At 34.3% G+C, this 20,232-nt stretch overlaps 1 protein-coding gene across 1 annotated transcript in view; it reads left to right on the top strand.

The window, feature by feature from the left end:
• ckn (CRK like proto-oncogene, adaptor protein) overlaps positions 1–20,202 on the top strand; it is a 77,369-nt gene extending 57,167 nt beyond the window's left edge. Inside the window, exons 3-11 of the mRNA XM_077435229.1 lie at positions 11,001–11,216; positions 11,296–11,501; positions 12,660–12,845; positions 13,576–13,788; positions 13,864–14,133; positions 15,355–15,576; positions 16,174–16,764; positions 16,858–17,145; positions 18,119–20,202. Coding sequence (XP_077291355.1) covers positions 11,001–11,216; positions 11,296–11,501; positions 12,660–12,845; positions 13,576–13,788; positions 13,864–14,133; positions 15,355–15,576; positions 16,174–16,764; positions 16,858–17,145; positions 18,119–18,499 — 2,573 coding nt within the window. The 3' untranslated portion in view covers positions 18,500–20,202. The remainder of the gene's footprint in view (positions 1–11,000; positions 11,217–11,295; positions 11,502–12,659; positions 12,846–13,575; positions 13,789–13,863; positions 14,134–15,354; positions 15,577–16,173; positions 16,765–16,857; positions 17,146–18,118) is intronic.
• Positions 20,203–20,232: the final 30 nt, after the last annotated feature.

Raw genomic sequence — 20,232 nt, 5'->3', positions numbered from 1 at the left:
TACTATATGTACATAAATTGCTACCTTTGCTTTGTGAAACATAAACTTTAAACATTAATTATTAATTCAATTCGCTTTCACAAAAAACAAATTCCGGAGTATATGCATACATATGTATACAATTATATTATATTTACGTCTTATTAATTGAGAAGTTCCGATAATTTTACTATGAAAGCAATCATATGCCATTCCGAATAAATACATCGGCGTATTGAACCAATGAAATACTTTTATGGTTGCTACTCTTAAAAACCGGACGCGTTGCCATACGACAAGGGCCACTTAAGTAGATTTTAAGTGCATTCGATGCTTGCACTGAAATTAAAACTGAAAACATAAAAAACAGACTCGGTGAAAGTGCATTAAAATGGTTACACCTTACATTAGCATCTGATTTTTTGAGTCGATTCCTTAACTCTATCTTTATTGTAAGTTAGGTTTATGTATTTTTTAGTACCTCAATGCCGGCTTTTAATTTTAATATGCATTTAGAGGCATCTTCGATGCATTTCAATTAAGTGAAATTCAATGCTTCTTTACCTTACAAGATATTTGATAGATAGTAATTAAATTATGTCTACGGTTCATTGTCTTTCATTTTAATACCGGATATTATCTATTCATTTCATAAAGATTTAAATAAGCACTTACAAATGTTCTTATACCCTTTTTAAACCTTCTAGTTTATAGATTGAAAACAATAGATAATATTAAAATATTTTCCGTTTCTAAATTGCACTCTTAGCATTTTAAATTCCAGGTATATGTTTGACCTTACTTTAACAAAACGGAAGTTGATCGGTTCATAGCCGTCTCTTTCATTAAAAAATGCATTCAAATTATGCACTCGCTGCATTTGTTTGAATTATGTAGTTCAAAGTGACTATTTTTTTTTTAAAGAAATTTCAATGTCTTGTTAGCGCATCGTTAAATACGAAACTTGTTTTTTTCTTCTTTTATTTCAGTCATAAATCTTCGATGCGCTTATAAACACATTAACGTGTCGTAATCTTGTTTGTTTATTATTGAGTTTATCACACGAGACATTCGATTTTTAATGGGTCAAATTGTCAGATAATTAACCTACAGCGTTTAAATCGTATAAAGAATACTGTAATTATGTACCACATATAATTACAGACAGAAAATTTTTCATAATTTCGTAGTAAGTATATCTCGATTATTATGTAAATATTTAAATAAAGTACTCGTGCATACGAATTATGCAAGTTTTCGATATGAAAGGAGCCGAGCGTTCCGAAGACAAGAGCAATTCAACGCAGTGGAGATGTGAACCAGAGACCGTTATGTCGCCAAACCTGTCATCTGCACACAACAACTCGTCGCAAACCGCTATACTGTGCCAATATGTTCTATGACAGACAACTCTCCTCAACAACTCCGTTAATCATTACTAATAGCCGCTTAACCTCGCCACATCCCGTACACCACGCTACACATTTGAATTACCTGCCCATTTTGAATTCTTTCACCTGAAATAGTGCACACGATGCAGTTTATTTGTGTTTCTTGTATAATTTACTGGAGTCGCAATGGTAAAGTATGCCTATGTATACTTTACCATTACAAAAAATAACAATTATTACAATAATAATTAGTTACCCTAATGACGGAGTCCGTCCGCAATATTGCTTCAACGCTATGACCGTAATATAGTCAATTACAATGTTGTTCACAGAGCCGTTTAAGAAAATGATGACACAGCTGAAATATTCTATTTTTTTGTTCATTATATGTTTATGAATAATTTAAACGTTACACAAAGTCCAATGCACTCAAGGAAGTGTGGAACGCTTTATGCTCTGCATGATGAAGAGAGACAGGAAATGAAATATATGGGTGAGAAGTATGACCAAGGTAGTTCAATACCATATCAAGAGAATGTAAAAGGGTTTCAGAAAAGCCACAAGGGAGATGGTTGGATGGAATTGGAAAAATGTGTGGGGAAAGATTGTGAAGATTCAAGATGAAGATGATGAAAGCGAGTGAATAGATCAAAATTGCAATGGGTAGGTCATTTGCGTAGAATAATAGGCGAAAGATGTCCTCAAATAGTAACCAAGAGAAAGTAAAAGGATGCAATGAACGACATAAGGAAGATGAGTGGATGCAAATATAAAATCGTGTTGGGGAAGATTGTAAAGATTCAAGATGAAGATGGAGAAAGTGAGTGAATAGATTGAAATTGCAATGGGTAGGTCATATAAATAGAAGAATAGACGAAAAAAGTCCTAAAATGGTACCCGAGAGAATGTAAAAATATGCAAGGAAGTCCATAAGGGAGATAGGTAGAAGAAATTATTAAAATTGTGAAATTTAAAGATGATGAGGAAAACGAGAGAATAAATTGAAATCGCAATGGGTGGGTCACATAAGTAGAAAAATAGACGAAAGAAGATCTCAAATGGTATCCAAGAGAATGTACATTCAATAGTGCAAGGAAGGCCACAAGGGAGATGGGTAGATGAAATGATTAAAAGTTGTGGGGAAAGATTAAAGTTGTTCGAAACAGAAACGAATGGAAGCGTGCTGGAGAGGTCTTCATCCAACAATAGATGGCAATTGGCTGCAGATAATGATGAGATAGTTAAGACAAAATCGACATTCAGTGCAAATCTTAGTCAATTTACTATTGACTAAGTTCACAGATTGTTCGAAATGATTTGAAAGCGAGTCATTTAAACTGACCTCAACTAAAGTACACCCAATTTGAATTTTATTAAAGTTAAAATCTTCGCAACAACCGAACCAAAACTTTCTATTGATAAAATCGTAAACATTTTTCAAACTCCATTCTGGCACAACCCCAAAACTTCCGACACTCCTTCGACTTAAATGCTGAAATGTGAAACTTCTAAGTTGTCGGATATCGAATGACGAATTTTTGTGGTTTCTAAAAGTCAACACCCCCTCCCACTTCACACACACACACACACACACACTCACAAGTTTTACCACACCGTAAATCAAAGTCCTTAATCTCTCTCAAATAAACTTTATTACGAATGTCGAGCGATCTATCGAAAATCTTGTCACAAGATTCGAATATAACCGAAGATAACATAAATCAAACGTCAAGTTTCACACCCCTACGCCTACCCACCTCATGAATTGAAACTTTGCTTTTCTCTCCGTCTCGAACCCCTCGGTGGCTTAAAGTTTCATAACTAATCGCGTGATCAATCTCCATCGATAAATCCACTCTTCTCTCTCACTCACTTTGTGGATTTGCGTATAACAATTGTCGGATAACAATTGCCGAGCGGCTTGTTGTCGTGTCGCTCTATTATCACTCTTAAATGCCATGCATATTCCACGGAGCGCTCGTTGTGTGATATTTAGATCGACGCCGTCAATCTCTGTTATGTTTTATTAATGCCAAAACACTGAAGAGCCGGTAAATGTTAAGGTTAAATCGAAACACGACACGACCTACACAGCTCGTACCGTGTAAACGGATCGGTCGATTCAAATCGCCGTGTATATAATCAGTTTAGATTTTATAGACTTGTGTGCTATTTGGACGCGACTATGAAATCGATTCATTTTTTATTTATTTATTATGTAATCCTCGTAAATCTCAGCTGCTTTATCGTCTTATGAGCCTTTATATTTGACAGTGGAATAAGTCCACTTTCCTTCAAAACATCAAATATAATGTTTTGCATTAAACAATATTTAAAAATACTGGTGGCCTGTAATACGTTTATTCTGCTTTTCCGAGATTCTGCACATATCGAATTTAAATAAGTGATAACGATTTGTAAATTAAGTCAAAGGGAATTAGTGTTTTTGGAACTGAAAATTAGACTTCCGCTACTTCCTATTGGCTCATACATAATTTGATGATGTAAAAATGTTTTAAACAGAGGAATATGTAGTTCTAAAAGATGATACGAAAACAAACAGTTTTGATTAATATTGGATTGTAAATTATGGTAAAGATATACAATTTGATGTTCCAATTATATTAATAATATCTAATATATAATTTCGAAAGAGACTTTGTAACTATAGTTTCTATGACGACAAAATCGCCTCCGACCCCGGGGGGCGCAGGCTTCGAGGGCGCAGGCGCCGGATTCTAGTATACATATAATTTCGAAAGAGACTTAGTATATATGTATGTATGTTTATTCGTGACAGTCAATTTAATAAAAAAAACAAGTGAATATTCAAATAAATTTATATAAAATAAAACTAAATTTAATAAAATGTTTACTATACGATTAGTCATGTTTAAGCTGTTTATATTACAAATACCGAGCGAAGCCGGGTAAAACCACTCGTAATATGTATATACATAGTTTCGAAAGAGACTTTGTAACTATATAAGGTTTGGTTTCAAATCAAAGTTTCTATAAAGATGATATTGATATCGTTGAATTATATATTTTTTTCGATTCGAATAAATTGTTTATTTATTTAATTTTTTTTAACATTTTTTGAAAAAATATTCAAATAGTTGTATTTATGTATATATACATATGTACATATTTAATTGCATTATCTCTACCATAAATTTCTTTACAAATAAACATGGGACGTGCAATGCGTAGGCAGAAATCAATTACAGCAAAAAGTAATAATTTCAGCGAATGTAAATTATACGTTACCGATGTACATACATATAACACCCAATAGCTACAGGCGAATTTCAGTACTTGAACGAATATACATAAGATTTATCTACTCGTTAAATTCGCATTGAAATTCCTTAACAGTAGTTACATCAACTCGTGAAGCTAAACTTTTTTTACATTGTGTCATATTTTATCTTTATTTCTATTTTGAAATAATTACATACACGTTGCGCAGAGAGACGTCCTGAATCCGACCAATTATCCCGAGTGCGCATCGTGTAAGGAAATCGCAACATCCGTCACGATTGCTATGATCAGTTTTTACCAAGTCTCAAAACACAAGCAAGATGAGCGAAATCGTGAGCCTTTCAGCTCGCATCGGCGAGTGGGCGATATCAATTATCGAGAATTGAATACAGCTTCCTTGTATCTATCGAGGAATAAAGAACTCATTCGGGAAATATATGTTGACTTTTTTTTGTTTGATTCTCTCGTTTTTACATATTTCCGTCCGTCTCGTATCAATCAACGCGTTTAATCCGTTGAGAAGGCGACAGAGCCCGTTACCACACACGCTAGTCTCATCTCGAAATAAATGGCGTATAATTTGAAAGGGGAAAATTAAAATGGCCATCCGTCATGCTGGAGGGAGGGAAACTTTCCAGAACGAGTCCCTAATTTATGGACAAATTATTTTCGAAATTTTCGTATCACATTTCGAATTGTTTTTTTTTTTTTTATTAAAATCGGGTTTTTTTATGTGTGTTTTGTTTTCGGACTGATCTGTTCGGACGTTGTGGTTTATTTACGTTGTCTATATGTGCCTCGTCTTTAGAAAACGTGTGGCTTCTAACATAAATACAGGCGAATGTGTTTACGTTAACGTATATTTGGACCTGGGTTAGCGATGTTTTGTCATCGTGACGTTTTCGTTTGTCCAAATCAAAAATAATCAAACGTCACTCTCGTTTTTTTCCGGCTGCCCAACATGGAACTGTAGAGATGGCTAAATTGAGTTCATGAGATGATCTAGAATTTGTATTTCAACAAAAAAAAAAATGTTTTCAATTCTGTTATTCTGTATTTAAAATGTTAAGATGATCAAAGAGAACCGGGCGCATAGACAGGATATTTTTTAGGGGCGATCCAGTCTACGATGACACATGTTTAAGATCAGCGTTAACAATACTAAGAAGATTGCATATTTTTTCAGTGTCACCCATGAAAAATTGTTTAAAATCGTAAACTAGCAGGTAAAAAGAAAGGAGATCCATCAATAACCTAACCTAACCCCGCAAATACAATTAATACATTCCGAAAACAAGGACTTTTACGATTTTTATTTGAATATTTATTGTCTTCATATCATCATCTCATCACTTACAGCAATTCGCCATCCACTATGAGACCATTCGTCTCTGTTTTGGTCAACTATTTATCATACATCCCATCTCATACATTTTTATTTCATCCACCCATCTCCCCTGTGGAATTCCTTGCACCCTTTTACATTCTATCGGTTGCCATTCGAGCACTTATTTCGTCCATCTATCGTCCGTTCTTTTAGCTATATAACCCGCCCATTGCCGTTTCAATATATTTAATCCCTCCTTTAAATTAACTACCCTTATCACAATTCTCACACACGTATTCCGTTTTCTTGTTATATTTTTAATTTATACTTTCCCATGATGCCTTTACGGATTGAACCTGAGCTACACTTATACTATTACACTTGTTCATACATATATACATTTATAGATTATAAATTATTGAAATCATGTTCAAAAAGTGGTAACATAGTGAGTAGGATGGTTTTACCAATTTGATGAAGACGCGTTTCAACAATTAAATCATATAAATGGCAAACTCTGATAGGAAATGATAGACTTGAAGTCACAAATATTCAAGAAAACCAGCAGCGTGGAATAGTGGTTAAGCATATTATGCTTTCGAGCGGAGTGTTCACGGTTCGATTCCCACTAGTAGCTATTGGCTAGGCTATGGTTTGTAACTCCAGATTCAAGCCCTGTGTTGACCTCGATTGAAAATAATGTCACTGTGGGACTCTAGTGAGACTCGAACCCGTGACCACTCTGCTCAAAAGCATACTATGCTAACCTCTAGTCCACGCCGCGATTCAAAAGTTGATTTACAACGATTTCGAAGTCGACTCACTAATAAATACGTACATATGTTGCTTTACGTCAAAACTACACTCAAGTGAAAAATTGCTAAAAAATTAAAATTATACCATATCAGGGTTTGTTAAACTTTTTCTTCTATAACCTTTGTTGTTTTACAGGATAGGCAGTTGTTATATATATAATTTTCCACGCGACATACATACATAGTTTGAGTGATTATATTCTGCATATATTATTAATTGGTTTCTTCGTAATGACGACAATGTTTTGAATCGTTTATCCAACGGTACAAAGCTCCATTATAAATAACTTGATATCAGAATATTGATTTATTGATAGTATATTATCATATCAAAAACCATTGATTAAAACAGAACGGGTTTTTTATCCGAGATTGATAATAAATAAACACCCACGTCTCGGCTGATGCTAAAACGTATTGTCGAGTAAATATTCCACAAATTTCTCGCACGTCGCACTAATGAGTATCAGATACAAAATACCATAAATTGACAACTATTTTCGGATGACGCGGAAGCTACCGAAATATATGTAATATGGAATCCAAATTAATGAAGGGGTTACCGTCGTTAATGACGAACGGAATGCAGTCTGAGAGATTCTGCGTTTATAAATAAAAATATACATACGAGGGTGGCTTACATAGATATATGTACACTACCGTCCATATGTTTAAGACCAAAGTGTTTTTGGAGCATATTTAACACAATTTTGGACCAATTTAAAAAATATAAACTCAGTTATGTTCAAAAAATACGCATTTATTAAAATAAATAAAGAAATTACAACAATTAATAAACATAAAATTATAAAAAAATAAAAACTTCAAACTGAACTTTCGTCAAAAAACCCACCCTTACTTTTAATCACTGCTGCACATAGTCTCGGCATTCTATTTATTAAATTTTGAAGTGTGATGGGAGGTATGGACTTCCAACTTTCCTGTAGATGATTCCAAAACTTATTTATGGATGTTGAGCGATGGATTCTGGTTCGTCTGTCCAATTCGTCCCACAAAAGTTCTATTGGGTTTAAATCGGGGGATTGAGGAGACCAGTTCATGATTTTTAAATATTTTTTTTCTTCTTATTGTTGTAAGAAGTCCATGCATATCTTTGATTTATGTTTTGGGTCATTATCTTGTTGGAATATAAAATCATGCCCACATAAGTTCCGGCCGCACGGCAAAACTTGTTCTTTTAAAATTTTCAAATACCCTTTTTTTTTTTAAATTCCATCAATTTTGATTAAATTCCCAACTCCAGCTCTTGAGAAACATCCCCATATCATTATGGATCCACCACCATGCTTGATTGTTGGCAGCACACAGTCTGGCATCATTTTTTCTTGGGGAGTGCGCCGGACGTAAACTCGTCTTTTCGAACCGAACAATTCAAACTTCGATTCATCGGACCAAATCACTTTTGACCAATCTTCAATTGACCAATTACGATGCTGAAGAGCCCAAGCTAGTCTTTTCGCTTTATTATTTCTTCTTAATAATGGTTTTCTTACTGCTATGCGCCCTCCCAGCTTCACTTCCATCAGCCGACGTTTAACCGTGGTGACCGATACTTTTTTGAAGGCTGTCTTTTCTATGTCAGAGGCGATTTCTGGTGCCGTTATCCTTCTATTTCGCTTGCTCAATAATATAATTTGTTGATCCAATGCTTGAGTTGTGATTCTGGGACGTCCTGATTTTGATAAATCCATAATGTTGTTAGAATTTTGGAATTTTTTTATCGTCTGTTGTACTGCAGTCTTCGAAATATTCAGATTTTCGGCGATATATCGTTGGGTTTTTTGCTGTTTGTAAAGAGCAATAATGGCTCCTTGAGTTTCCATGGTGAGATTTTTATTTTTTCCCATATTTCTTCAAAAATTTTTGTCCTCTTTATGTATTATAAATTTTTCGCTAATACGACTTCAAAGTCTGACTGCTCAGATTAAACTGAACCAAATTCATTTAGGGTTTATTATTTTGAACTGTTTCGATGTCATATCAGCAGAATAAAATAACAAAAAAAGTTCGTAACATAAACTGCGTATAGTAGAGTTGTCGAATTGCAACATGTGTCGATTCGTCACGCGGTGTCTTTGAGCCCATTTTGAACCCTTATATAAAAAAAACAACAAACCAATGGGATAATCCCTGCTTTTTTTTGCTCAAATTAAATCCAAGGGTGTAGGGAAACAAATGATACCCATTTCTTTGAACTATTTTACGCTAAATTATTTTAATGGACATTAGAAATCGAGTTATAGGTTTGGTCTTAAACATATGGACGGTAGTGTATGTAGGTTGGATACTTTTAAGTGAATTGAATGTCAATTTTAGACCGTTGTGCGAGCTCGCTGTAGTGTGTGATCTTCCGGCAATTAGGGTAATAATTTTCACCGTTTCGTATGTCTACTGTCTCGATACTATGCTTTCTGGTACTCTTCAGGAGCGTTTGGTACTTCTTTGTTCGGCATCAGACTCTGAACGTTGCGAGAGCAGGTTGAAACGCGACGTTTCCCTTTTGTTTTCGGTCCCCTTCGTCTGGTGCAAAAGCTTTCCCGGTCGACGGGTTTCGAAACTGTTTTTCCGCTTTTCCCATATACATATTTCCATAAACGATAATGTACTCGGCGACAGAATTTTGTGCAAAAGGTTTTACCTAAACGAAATTGAATTTTTGAGTGATGTATTCATAAATAATATATTCCAGGGCTAAAAATATGTGCGTTTGTTCTATAAATGTATTGGGGTTGTCAACTATTAACACAATTCAAATTTAAAATTAAAGATTAGCATATTTATTGTATACTAGTGGTCTGGTGCACGCATGCATGTAGGAACACTTGAAAACACACGTGGTAAGTGTTTTTTTTAGATGTTTTTAAACATGCGAAAAAAACGCATTGCCCATATACATGGTACACATTCCCAAAAATCACCTCCTTGAGTGTTTACGGCGAATTTGTATCCTTGTATTTATCCTTACTTGACGGTGATCGATAACGGTGAATCACATATTTGAAGAAATGTAGGAAAAACTTGACGGAATTTGGTTTGGGAAATATCCACTGTTTACAAGCCAGGGACGTGACGTCCCATACCACTCGGTGTGCTTTCACCCTTACTCTACACACTACAGTAGTAAAATTTAATCAAAATCTGCTACATAAATACATCTGAGAAACAAGGGAGTTGGGATATTGAAGCGCCTTCCCCCTCCCGATGATAAAAAAAATCCGAAAAAATCATTAATTACAGTCCTGTCTGATTGTTAAAAAAATATTTTAATATTAATCAGCATAGCATGATGGTTGTATTAATGTTAACCACCGAGAGGTTGTCGAGTTAAATCCCGTGGATTGACCTCGATTGAAAATAATTTATTCCGAGTATTATCTGTAGTGCCGCTGGTCAGACCTCGATCTGGTGGTGGATCTGAGAAGTCGATCGTTCCCTATTGGAGTTTGTCAATTTATCAGATTTCATTAAACTGCCAAAAACCATCCTACACACTGTCACCACTATTTGAATATAATTTCAAAAATTATAAACTATAATTTTATATACATATTTATGTACATACATGTTAAATACTACAGATGTCGCTCAGGGGCAACCCAATAACGGCATCTTGGGAAAATATAAAAATTGGGTACATCGGCTATGCCTCCTCTCCCAAGTATAAATAAATATTCATAGTCACCTTCAAGTTCCGTGTTTTTATATCATTAATATGAACCTTTTCTATTTACCAAGGATGCTCAGTTTCAAATATAAAGAAAGGAGATGAAAACACTGTGTGATGGTCTTTTCAGAAAAAAATGTCATCGTTTAGTATTTCTCAAGCTTGCTTTCAAACTTCGGGTCAATTTGCGTCCTGGATCTATCCGAGATCCAGTACGGAAACTAAGGTACGGCCAATCGCGACAACCCTTATTGTAGTTGCTTTTCCTTTTGCCACCCTCCAAATGATGAGAGAGGGAAAGCGTTTTTTTCTTTTTTCCCCCTCGCATCGAAGTGGATGATATCTTTCAGTGATAATTACGACGTGCATTAGCTGCTAGTTTGCCGAGGGTCGTTGAGCTTCACCTCTGTTCTCTTCAGTATTCAGTGTCGAGCTCTAGGGTGTATAATAATGTCGATGTTAAAACGTGTAATATTTTTAAGATTTTTCAATTGAATTTGTGTACTCCCATATTAATCTTATTTTGATTTCTGTTGCAGTAGGAGGGATGTCGAGAAGTGGGAAGCCTGCGGTGCAAGCAAAACGGGTGGCGCCCCCGGCTGTCCCGGATGCTTTTGGGGGCGCAGGTGCCACCGGGGCCACGGGGGCGCAACATCGTCTCTCAGGCACCAGCTTCGGCTCCTCACAAGGCTATGCAAGTAGCGAGGACACTGGATTCCTACACCCACCAGACACTCCATTAGCTCCTATTAGAGGTATATATATATACTCAATTTCACAACAAAACACTGAACTTTTCACTTCAAAATCTAATTGTGCTTAATTTACTTTCAGATGACCATTCAGACTATGGAAGCACAGTTAGTGGAGCCAGTGGAGGCAGTGGAAAAAGTCCTGGAGCTGGAACTGGAAATGGAGGCGCCGGTGGAGCACCACCAGCTTTCACATTCCCTCCTCCAGGACCACTCACACACAAAACTGCTGTATACTACCACCATCAGCTGGCACTACAGGAGGATCAAGGCATTGATATGACCCAGGTACACATTTTATAACTCATTGAGTCAAATTCGAAGGAAAATATTCATATGTTACAGTCCAAGTGTGCGTTTCGTTCATTCATAAACATACTAGTTAGTTCATACACGAACCAATCTGACCAGTTATAACAAATTGACAAAAACGAATTAATTTTGTTCATGCACAAACTATTAGGCATAATTTAAAGTATTCTCAATCGCCTGTCCTATCCTCTTTGTATGTCTGCTTACCCTGAGTTGCAATACTTTTAATAATAATGGAAATGGGAATCGTAGCAACATTGTAATACGATTTCCCTTTTAAATACTTGGCGTTTTGACAACCCAATGGCTTTGTGACACCTAAAAGTTTAATCCGACACCTGGTGCGTCCGTTTGAAGATAGCTTTAGACTTTTAGCTCTTAAACTAAAACCAAAGTGTATGTCTTACAGTTGAAGTATATCTTCCAGTTGTAATATAGTTTAACTAGTTGGAATATATTCTATATAACCTGGTATCAACTACTGTTATAGTTAAAGTGTATCTTCCAGTTATAATATATTTTGAATAGTTGGAATATATTCCATCTAACCTGGTATCAACTACCGTTATTAGTTGAAGTGTATTTTTAATTGTAATATATTTCGACTAGTTGGAATATATTCCGTATAACCTATGTAAGTTGATTCATATGGCGAATTACATTCCAACTGGTCAAAATATATTACAACTGAAAATACACTTCAACTACAAGTTGGTACCAGGTAAGATGGATAGTTTAAGTTTTCGTGAAAACGTCATTCGACTAGTAATTTTAGTCGGTATGTCACATTTTTGGTTTGAACATATTCTTAGAGTTATCGTAATATTTGCTTTATTCGTAATATCTAGCAAATATTAACGCATTATTAAATCCTAAACTCAACTGGCGCACATTGTTGAAAGTATATTTGCACTTGTAGAGATATAATTTACTAGTTGAATTGTATTCGAATATGAATGACCTAAAACACCAGTTAGAATATACATATTATAACTGAAAATACACCGACTGTAACATATGAACAAAATAGTATGTTCCTGAACGAACCGGAGTGAACACTTAAACTGTAACACATGCAAACTCATTAAATACACACTCGTTAAGCAAGTACTAATTATTTTTTAATTCTGATAGAGTCCTGGCCGAGACAGTCCAGGCTCGTCGTCAGGTTCAGCCGGCTCCGGATCTCGTCACAGCAGCGCTTCGTTGGACAGTGGAAGAGCATCCGGATGTCCTGCTGCCGCACGGTGTTCCCTCAGTTCCTGTTCTTTGAGCTCAGACAACACTAGAATCGATCGTCTCATCTGTCAAGGACTTCCTGTGAGTTTCGCAATCGATGCAGAACACATAAGACTACCCAAAACACTTGGCATCTCGCCAAAACCACGTAGCCTTGTGGAATATTCAATAGAGCTGTATTGCCGCATAATTTTATATACACTTACCAATTTACAATGAATATACATGCATACAATATCTGGCTGTCGACAAATTTAGCGTGAAATTTATTACCCAGCTCTTTGGACACTTGTGTATGCAATGTTAAGTTGAAATACGCAGTTTCGCAAACAGCTGCATACATACATACATCTCGAACCATTACAGACTGCCATTATTATGTTCGGCTGCATGTTTTTATTCAGGACTCTGAAGACGTGCTCTTTCTCTGTAGTGCAGTCTTTATTGTTCTTACAAAATGCAGCCTGCCCAAATAGCCTGTGAGATGTACCAGCCCTCATGAAATACATACATAAATGCCACCTATTGTTCCCTTATAATTTAACCTTAATATTATATGTGGAACCACTGCAGTTCATTAGCAAGTCAAATGGGCTTTGTTACTTATTCATTCTTTTGGGCGTTAACGGTTCATTTTGTTTTATTTTATTTTGCGTATTATCCTTCTCAAGGATATTCTCCTTACAATTTATTATTCATCTTATAGTTCTCCATTGTTTGATCTGATGAATATTTCATACTTTCTTTATAAGTAAATATATTTTTTATTGAGAATAAATTTAATACTCATAATTTTACTATTTTTCTGTAGGACCATGATTTGATTCATGCTTGGTTGTCTGAGTTGCATTACGAGGAATATGCTCCACTATTTGTAGCGGCCGGTTATGATCTCCCAACGATCACTAGGATGACACCTGAAGATCTCACAGCGATTGGTATAAAGAAACCGAATCATAGGAAGCGTCTCAAAACTGAAATAGATAACCTGAATGTTCCTGATAATTTACCTGATTATATACCGGTATGTTACTTTCTCAGTTTTGACATATGTTTTAGTGAGAATGTGTAATTGATTTAATTTGTTTACATTTTCCAGGGCTCTTTGGAGGAGTGGTTAAGGTTACTACGTTTAGAAGAATACGGGCCTGCACTTAAATCGCAAGGATACGTGACTGTTCAAGATGCAACGCAGCTAGCATGGGAAGATTTAGAGGATGCTGGAATCGTTCGGCTTGGACATCAAAAAAAGTTTTTATTGGCCATAAAACGAGTTAAAGATATTAGAACGGGAAAGCGCAGTATAAGTTTGCAAAGTTCTGCCGAAGGGTGCAGGTTGCAACAACATCCTCACACAGGACAGACTCATGTTAGTATCTGTTTCACTCTAATTACTCTAGCTTCTTAATTACATATTTGCAAAATTTTAAAGTACAGACAATCCACAACTTATCAAATTCATGTTAATTGCATCTTGACGATTGTATTTTAGAAAGTGAATGTTTCATGATTAGTTTTTAATGTTCTTTCTTTTTTTTTTTGAATATTTTTTAATTAAAATCAAATTTAAAATGTTTTGAATATTCCATTTCAAAGCTTTTTTGGCTGGGTTGGCTGTATTATAAATGAAATTAGTTAACAAAATTTTTCGTTACCATTCAGTGTGGCTGTGTTTTTTTATTTCTTCAATTTTTTTTTTTAGTTTAATTTAAATTCACATACTAGTTAAATGTTTAATCCTATCCAAAATTATTAAAAACATTCTTATGATTACTGTTACTATTAAATGGAAGTCGAAAGAAAAGCTTAAAAATTTTGGATATGAATCATCGTTTCATCTTTCATATTTGCAATAAAATACTCACAGCCCCATTAAACTGGTCACAATATTACATTAGTTGAACATTAATAATAATCAGAAAATATATTTCTTATTGCTTGATTATATTAAACAATAATATATATATATATATATATATATATATATAAATAACAGCTCTTACACTTGCTTTGTATTGGTTTTCTTCTGCTTAATTCTAATAATATTATATTATATAGTTTATATATAATAATGCTTTATTTACCCCTGTATGTGATACAATATTTAAAATAATAATTATCATAGTATTATTTCCTTTCCAAATATATGAATTTATATGTGATAAATATGTACTAAGTATATAAAAATCATCAAAATATAAAAATGGCAGAAGGAAACTTTTATAATATTACATATATAAGAAGTATATTCATACGTATTATGGAAAATCAATTAATGTGGTATGTTTGTCATTCCGTCATAATCACCGAAATCATCGTCATAAGTTTTTTAAATAAGTTTTACTTTAGGAAAAAAATGTAAGCATCTTTTTGCATGTGTATGTTTTATTTCTTTTTTCCATCACCTCACATCACACAACACTGCGTGTTTGGCGAATGTACACAAATTTGATATCAAAATACGATCACTATCCGGACTAAATGGAATGCGACAACTATTGCCATTGGAAACAATACTTGTGCGGATAATAAATGAGATATCAAATTCACAAATATCCAAAAAACAAAACAAATAAATAAAAAAAAATAGGAAATGCTAATGACACCTTCGCCCCTGAGCGGAGGCGATGTGACACCTGGATCGTACGTCCATTCGACACTACACTCTTACCAGCACTCGTGGGAGGTTCAGCAATCTCGTTGCATTACCGCCAACTATCATCACAATCAACAAATACAATTTTATCAGAAGAATCATCCAGGAGTGCCATTTAACACGACACATAGCAGTACTGACTTGGTACCGATTCAGGTGAGAATTATGTTTTGTACATTTGAACGTATGCAACGATGACTTTTATTATACTTTGAAATTCAATTCAATTATGCAAACAACATACTGTGTGATATGTTCAGTATTTTACTTAAAGACATAAATTAATTAGAAACGGCTTTGTATATATTACAAAACAGTCGTCTTCTCTTACTTTTTGTACCACTCGTAGAGATGCTATCACCGATTGCCAATCACTGATTTATATTCACGTCATTATTATTTTATTTTATATATCAATTAGTCATTTAGCTGATGCATAATTACATACATAGCTTCCGTTTTAGCTTTGAATTAAAATAACATCGACATTTATAATACTTTTCTATACAAATATGTGTAAGTAAATTGAATAATAAATAAAAAAAATACATAATATAATATTTATCAGCTCATATTTTATTATAATATTTGTATATTTTTATAAATTATGCTATATCTTCTTGTAGTTATTGCTTATTATATTGGCATGTACATACATATCTTATTTAACTTTGATACTAATATGGATTAACATTAATTTAAATTTATTTCAATATGGCTTGTATTTAATTGTACGAAATAATTTTTCTGCAGATAAGGCAACCTAGAGGTAAATCTTTGGAAAGTTTAGAAGACGCATCGGAACGCGTCACACATCTGACGTTTTCTCCGGACAACCAACAAGCATACTATTGCACTCATGTGAACGTCAATCAGCCTAGTATGCAAACTTGGCGACGTTCTTATGATGATGGCGATATCACTCCGACTAATGAAGCTGTCATATTGGGTAGTTACGAAGGTGGTGGTACGTTGCCCCGGCCGAGGGGGCTAGTCAAGCCTCGCCCGGTCGCTAAAATCAGTGCCACAACAAAAACTGTTAGAGAAAATGTGATCTTCCAAGACGTCAACGAGAAATCTCCAAAGTATATAATGGAGGGTTTTCAAAATATAGTATATCCCGTTGATAAGATGGGGTATTCAATGCAGAATCAACACATAGCGCAGATGAGACAAGTCTACGCCGTTAGTCCGAATATGAGTAAGAAAATGCCACCGGAGCCACCGAAACGGCAAAGTTCCAATCCGGGAATCGATCAGGTCACGGTGCAGATGGAACATGTGGGAATGGCGGGTCAACCGTTTTCTCAACCTTTCAATAACTTAGGATGCTATACACATTCAGTTCGTATTATTTATATATATATATGTATATACTGTATATTTAATTCTTCTTTTAATATGAGTTTATTGTTGATGATTATGTTTAAATTTTAGTATCCTTCACAAAATTATGGAAACACACATCAAACAACAGTGGAAATTCACGCAGAAAAGCACCAGGACCTCGGTCAGAAGGGCGCTAGAAGGACACTGCCTCTAAGTCTTCCTGCCTACCCAAGCTCCGATAGCCTTAGCAGTGTGTCATTATTAGAAGGAACGACTCTTTCGTTAGAACCTCCGGCACCGGCTCCAGCATCGCCTCCTCGCACATGGGGTCAACATGCTATACCTTCCTGCACACTAACTACACAAAGTAGAAATGGTTCTGATGCTAGTTTTAAGGTATATAGTACAACATTTTCAAACTCATACAAAATCATATATGTAATATCGCTATTCTGTGTTTGTGTGCGATATTGCTCCCGTACTATAATAGTCGTTTCGATTCGACATATGTATGTCACAGTCCAAACACTGTCAACAAAATGTTCGAATATAAATATTATCCCTACAAAAAATATATAACGGTCATTTGATTTAGCACGGTTTTGAACCATATTTTTTTGGTTGTGGCTATTTGCAGGTACTATATCTGCGAATGATTGGCTATTTGCAGGTACTATATCTGCGAATTATTGGCTATTTGCAGGTACTATATCTGCGACAGGCGCAAAGCCTTCTGCGCATGCGCGTAAACTTATAATCCGATTATAATTTCTTACATTTAATGTATGCTAGACTTGTTTAATCAATCGTTCATTATACATGAGGCAAATAAATTTCGCACGTTATTATAATAGATTTATATCATTTAGCTAGTTCGCGGCTTGTACTTGTATGTAGGTATTATACGTTGTATATGATAATAATTTTCTAAAAATTAATAATATTAACTAATTCGGATTATATCTTTTACTCTACGTCACTTTACGAGTTCGAACTAAATATTAAGAGGTTAAAAACAAAATTTTAACAGTAAACACACTGACAGTGACAGTTCACGCGCATGCGCAGAAGGCTTTGCGCCTGTCGCAGATATAGTACCAGCAAATAGCCAATAATTCGCAGATATAGTACTTGCAAATAGCCACAACCTATTTTTTTTTTCATATTAAACAATTAAATATTAAATTAATTATATTTTAAAGGTATTTGAAAAAAATACGCCCGCAATGCAGATCAAACACAGAACTGACACATTTCTTTTAATTTTTTTTTTATTTAATAACTTAATATGCCATAACCCATGCGATGATATTTCATCGGGCACAACACTAGTAGAATATAATATTGATGGAGGAAATTTTAATTTCAGTCAAGTTCGAGTACAGAGTCGGATAGTTTGCCATTTGCGAATGAGAATGCTGGAACGATCAAGCAGAATCGAGGACAGATCGGCAGTCGGCCACACACTGCTGACTTCGGGAGGGGAAATATGCCGCTGACTTCCCTACCACCACGTCATCCCAACACTCCAGGAAGCACGCAAAGCTCTCCCGGCAATCAGAACTCGCAGGACGCCTCGTGTGAAGACAAAGCAAATCCTACCACACCAAAGCAATCTCAAGGTGGTCTCAGTCTGTCGGCCGAGCCGGGAGACGTTCTGAACGATATCGGAAACATGCTCGCCAATCTCACCGATGAGCTCGATGCCATGCTGGAGGAGGAGAAGAGGCAAGGCCTTACCGACGGTTAAACTATTATCGACTGTGACTTATAGACATTGTCTTGCAGAATACTTTGATTATGTAGTTATTGTGATAGATGTGATAAAATGTTAAATAGTTGTCATTTTATGGGTACATAGAGGAGCAATATAATGCAAACTATTATTAGATATTGCAGATATTTATGCTTTAATAAACATAAATTTATAATCATTCGAATCTAGTTCAAATTTTTCACGGTAAATGCTTTAAATAAAAATTTTATTTGAAACAAATGAAACATTTTGTACACAGGTAAGGTTGCATTCTACGGTTGCAAAGTTTTTGATTTTTTATGCTATTTTTTTTTTTTTTGTATGATAATAACATCATTGTTTTGCCTTTTTCCATTAGCATTATTTATATTATAATAATCGGAAAAAATTTGGTATAAACAATAATATTATATGCCGGCTAATTATTTCCGTAATGCATATTCATGTACGTTAGAAGGGTTTAGAAATTAAAACCTCATGTTTATATGTGTTTTAAAGGATTTTATTTTATTCTGAATTAAATTGTATCATATCCACATTCGAGGTATTATGAATTAAGGTTCACGGACTAATTCAATTTAGGAGGTTTGTCGTAGTAACGAAATTCGGTTAGTTGGTGACCTTTTTAATCATAACCTCATTCATATGTATGTATAATATTATCATGGGCAATGAATGAAAAATTTGAATTGAGAGTGGTGGTAGTTGGACGTTTTTATTTCTACCCAGTGTGTGCTAATTTGCCATATATAATGTAAATATAATATTTTGGTGTATTTTCTTTTGTCGAACATGTTTTAACAAGTGTACATTTTGTCACCTAATTATTATTATAAATTAAAATTGTAATGAAATTGTAGGTGTCAATATTTGCAAGGAGTAAATGGATGCCATTAGTCACTTTGATGGCCATGTTAATCTTTAGCCGTATCGTATATTTGAGTAAACAAGAATATAAAATAGATTTTTATAGATTTAGTTGTTGGAGATAAACTTAGTTGACAATGTAACGAATAATGATGTATTATATATATACATATAATACTAGCAGTTGTTTATTGTTACATTAAAAGTCAATCAGGCACTTTTGACACAGATGTGTGAAATTCTTCAATAGATTTTGTACAGTTTTCAAGAAACAAAGTAATATGTAGTATACGGTTGTATATTTTAAAGTACGATATAGTCAACATAGATTTTTCATCATTAACATTTATTTGTATTTTTCTAATATATATTTATATTTGTATATTTACGTTACTTTGACTGATATATACCTTTTTATTGATTTTATTCAGTTTTAATGCAGTTATCAATCAAATTAATCTTATTATCATTGAATCGATTTCATTTTTAGGTTATGTATGTATGTGTTTTTAGACTTTTTTTTTTGAAGAATTAATTTTATCAAAATTTGCAGAATTTTATTTATCTTTTTAGTGTTTAGTTGATTAAATAAATACAATAATTTAAGTAGCCCTTAAAAATGCCTTGCCACAACTGTGACCAATTAAACCTTAACTTACTTTCAAAAATAATGTATATTTTTTCGTAAACGGCCTCTGACTTATCTCCAATAAGATAAAATAGTGCGTGTATTTTTGTTTTGAAATCTTCAAAGTTTACTTTTACACAATGTGTATAATATTTCCAATTTTTGTAAAACTTTATTTACTTTGAAATATATGAAATTATAGAAAAAAAAATGTTTTCTTTACAAAACCCAC

Source organism: Arctopsyche grandis, chromosome 7, assembly GCF_051622035.1.
Source record: "Arctopsyche grandis isolate Sample6627 chromosome 7, ASM5162203v2, whole genome shotgun sequence".
Taxonomy (NCBI): Eukaryota; Metazoa; Arthropoda; class Insecta; order Trichoptera; family Hydropsychidae; genus Arctopsyche; species Arctopsyche grandis.
This window is presented reverse-complemented; position numbering and strand designations above follow the sequence as displayed.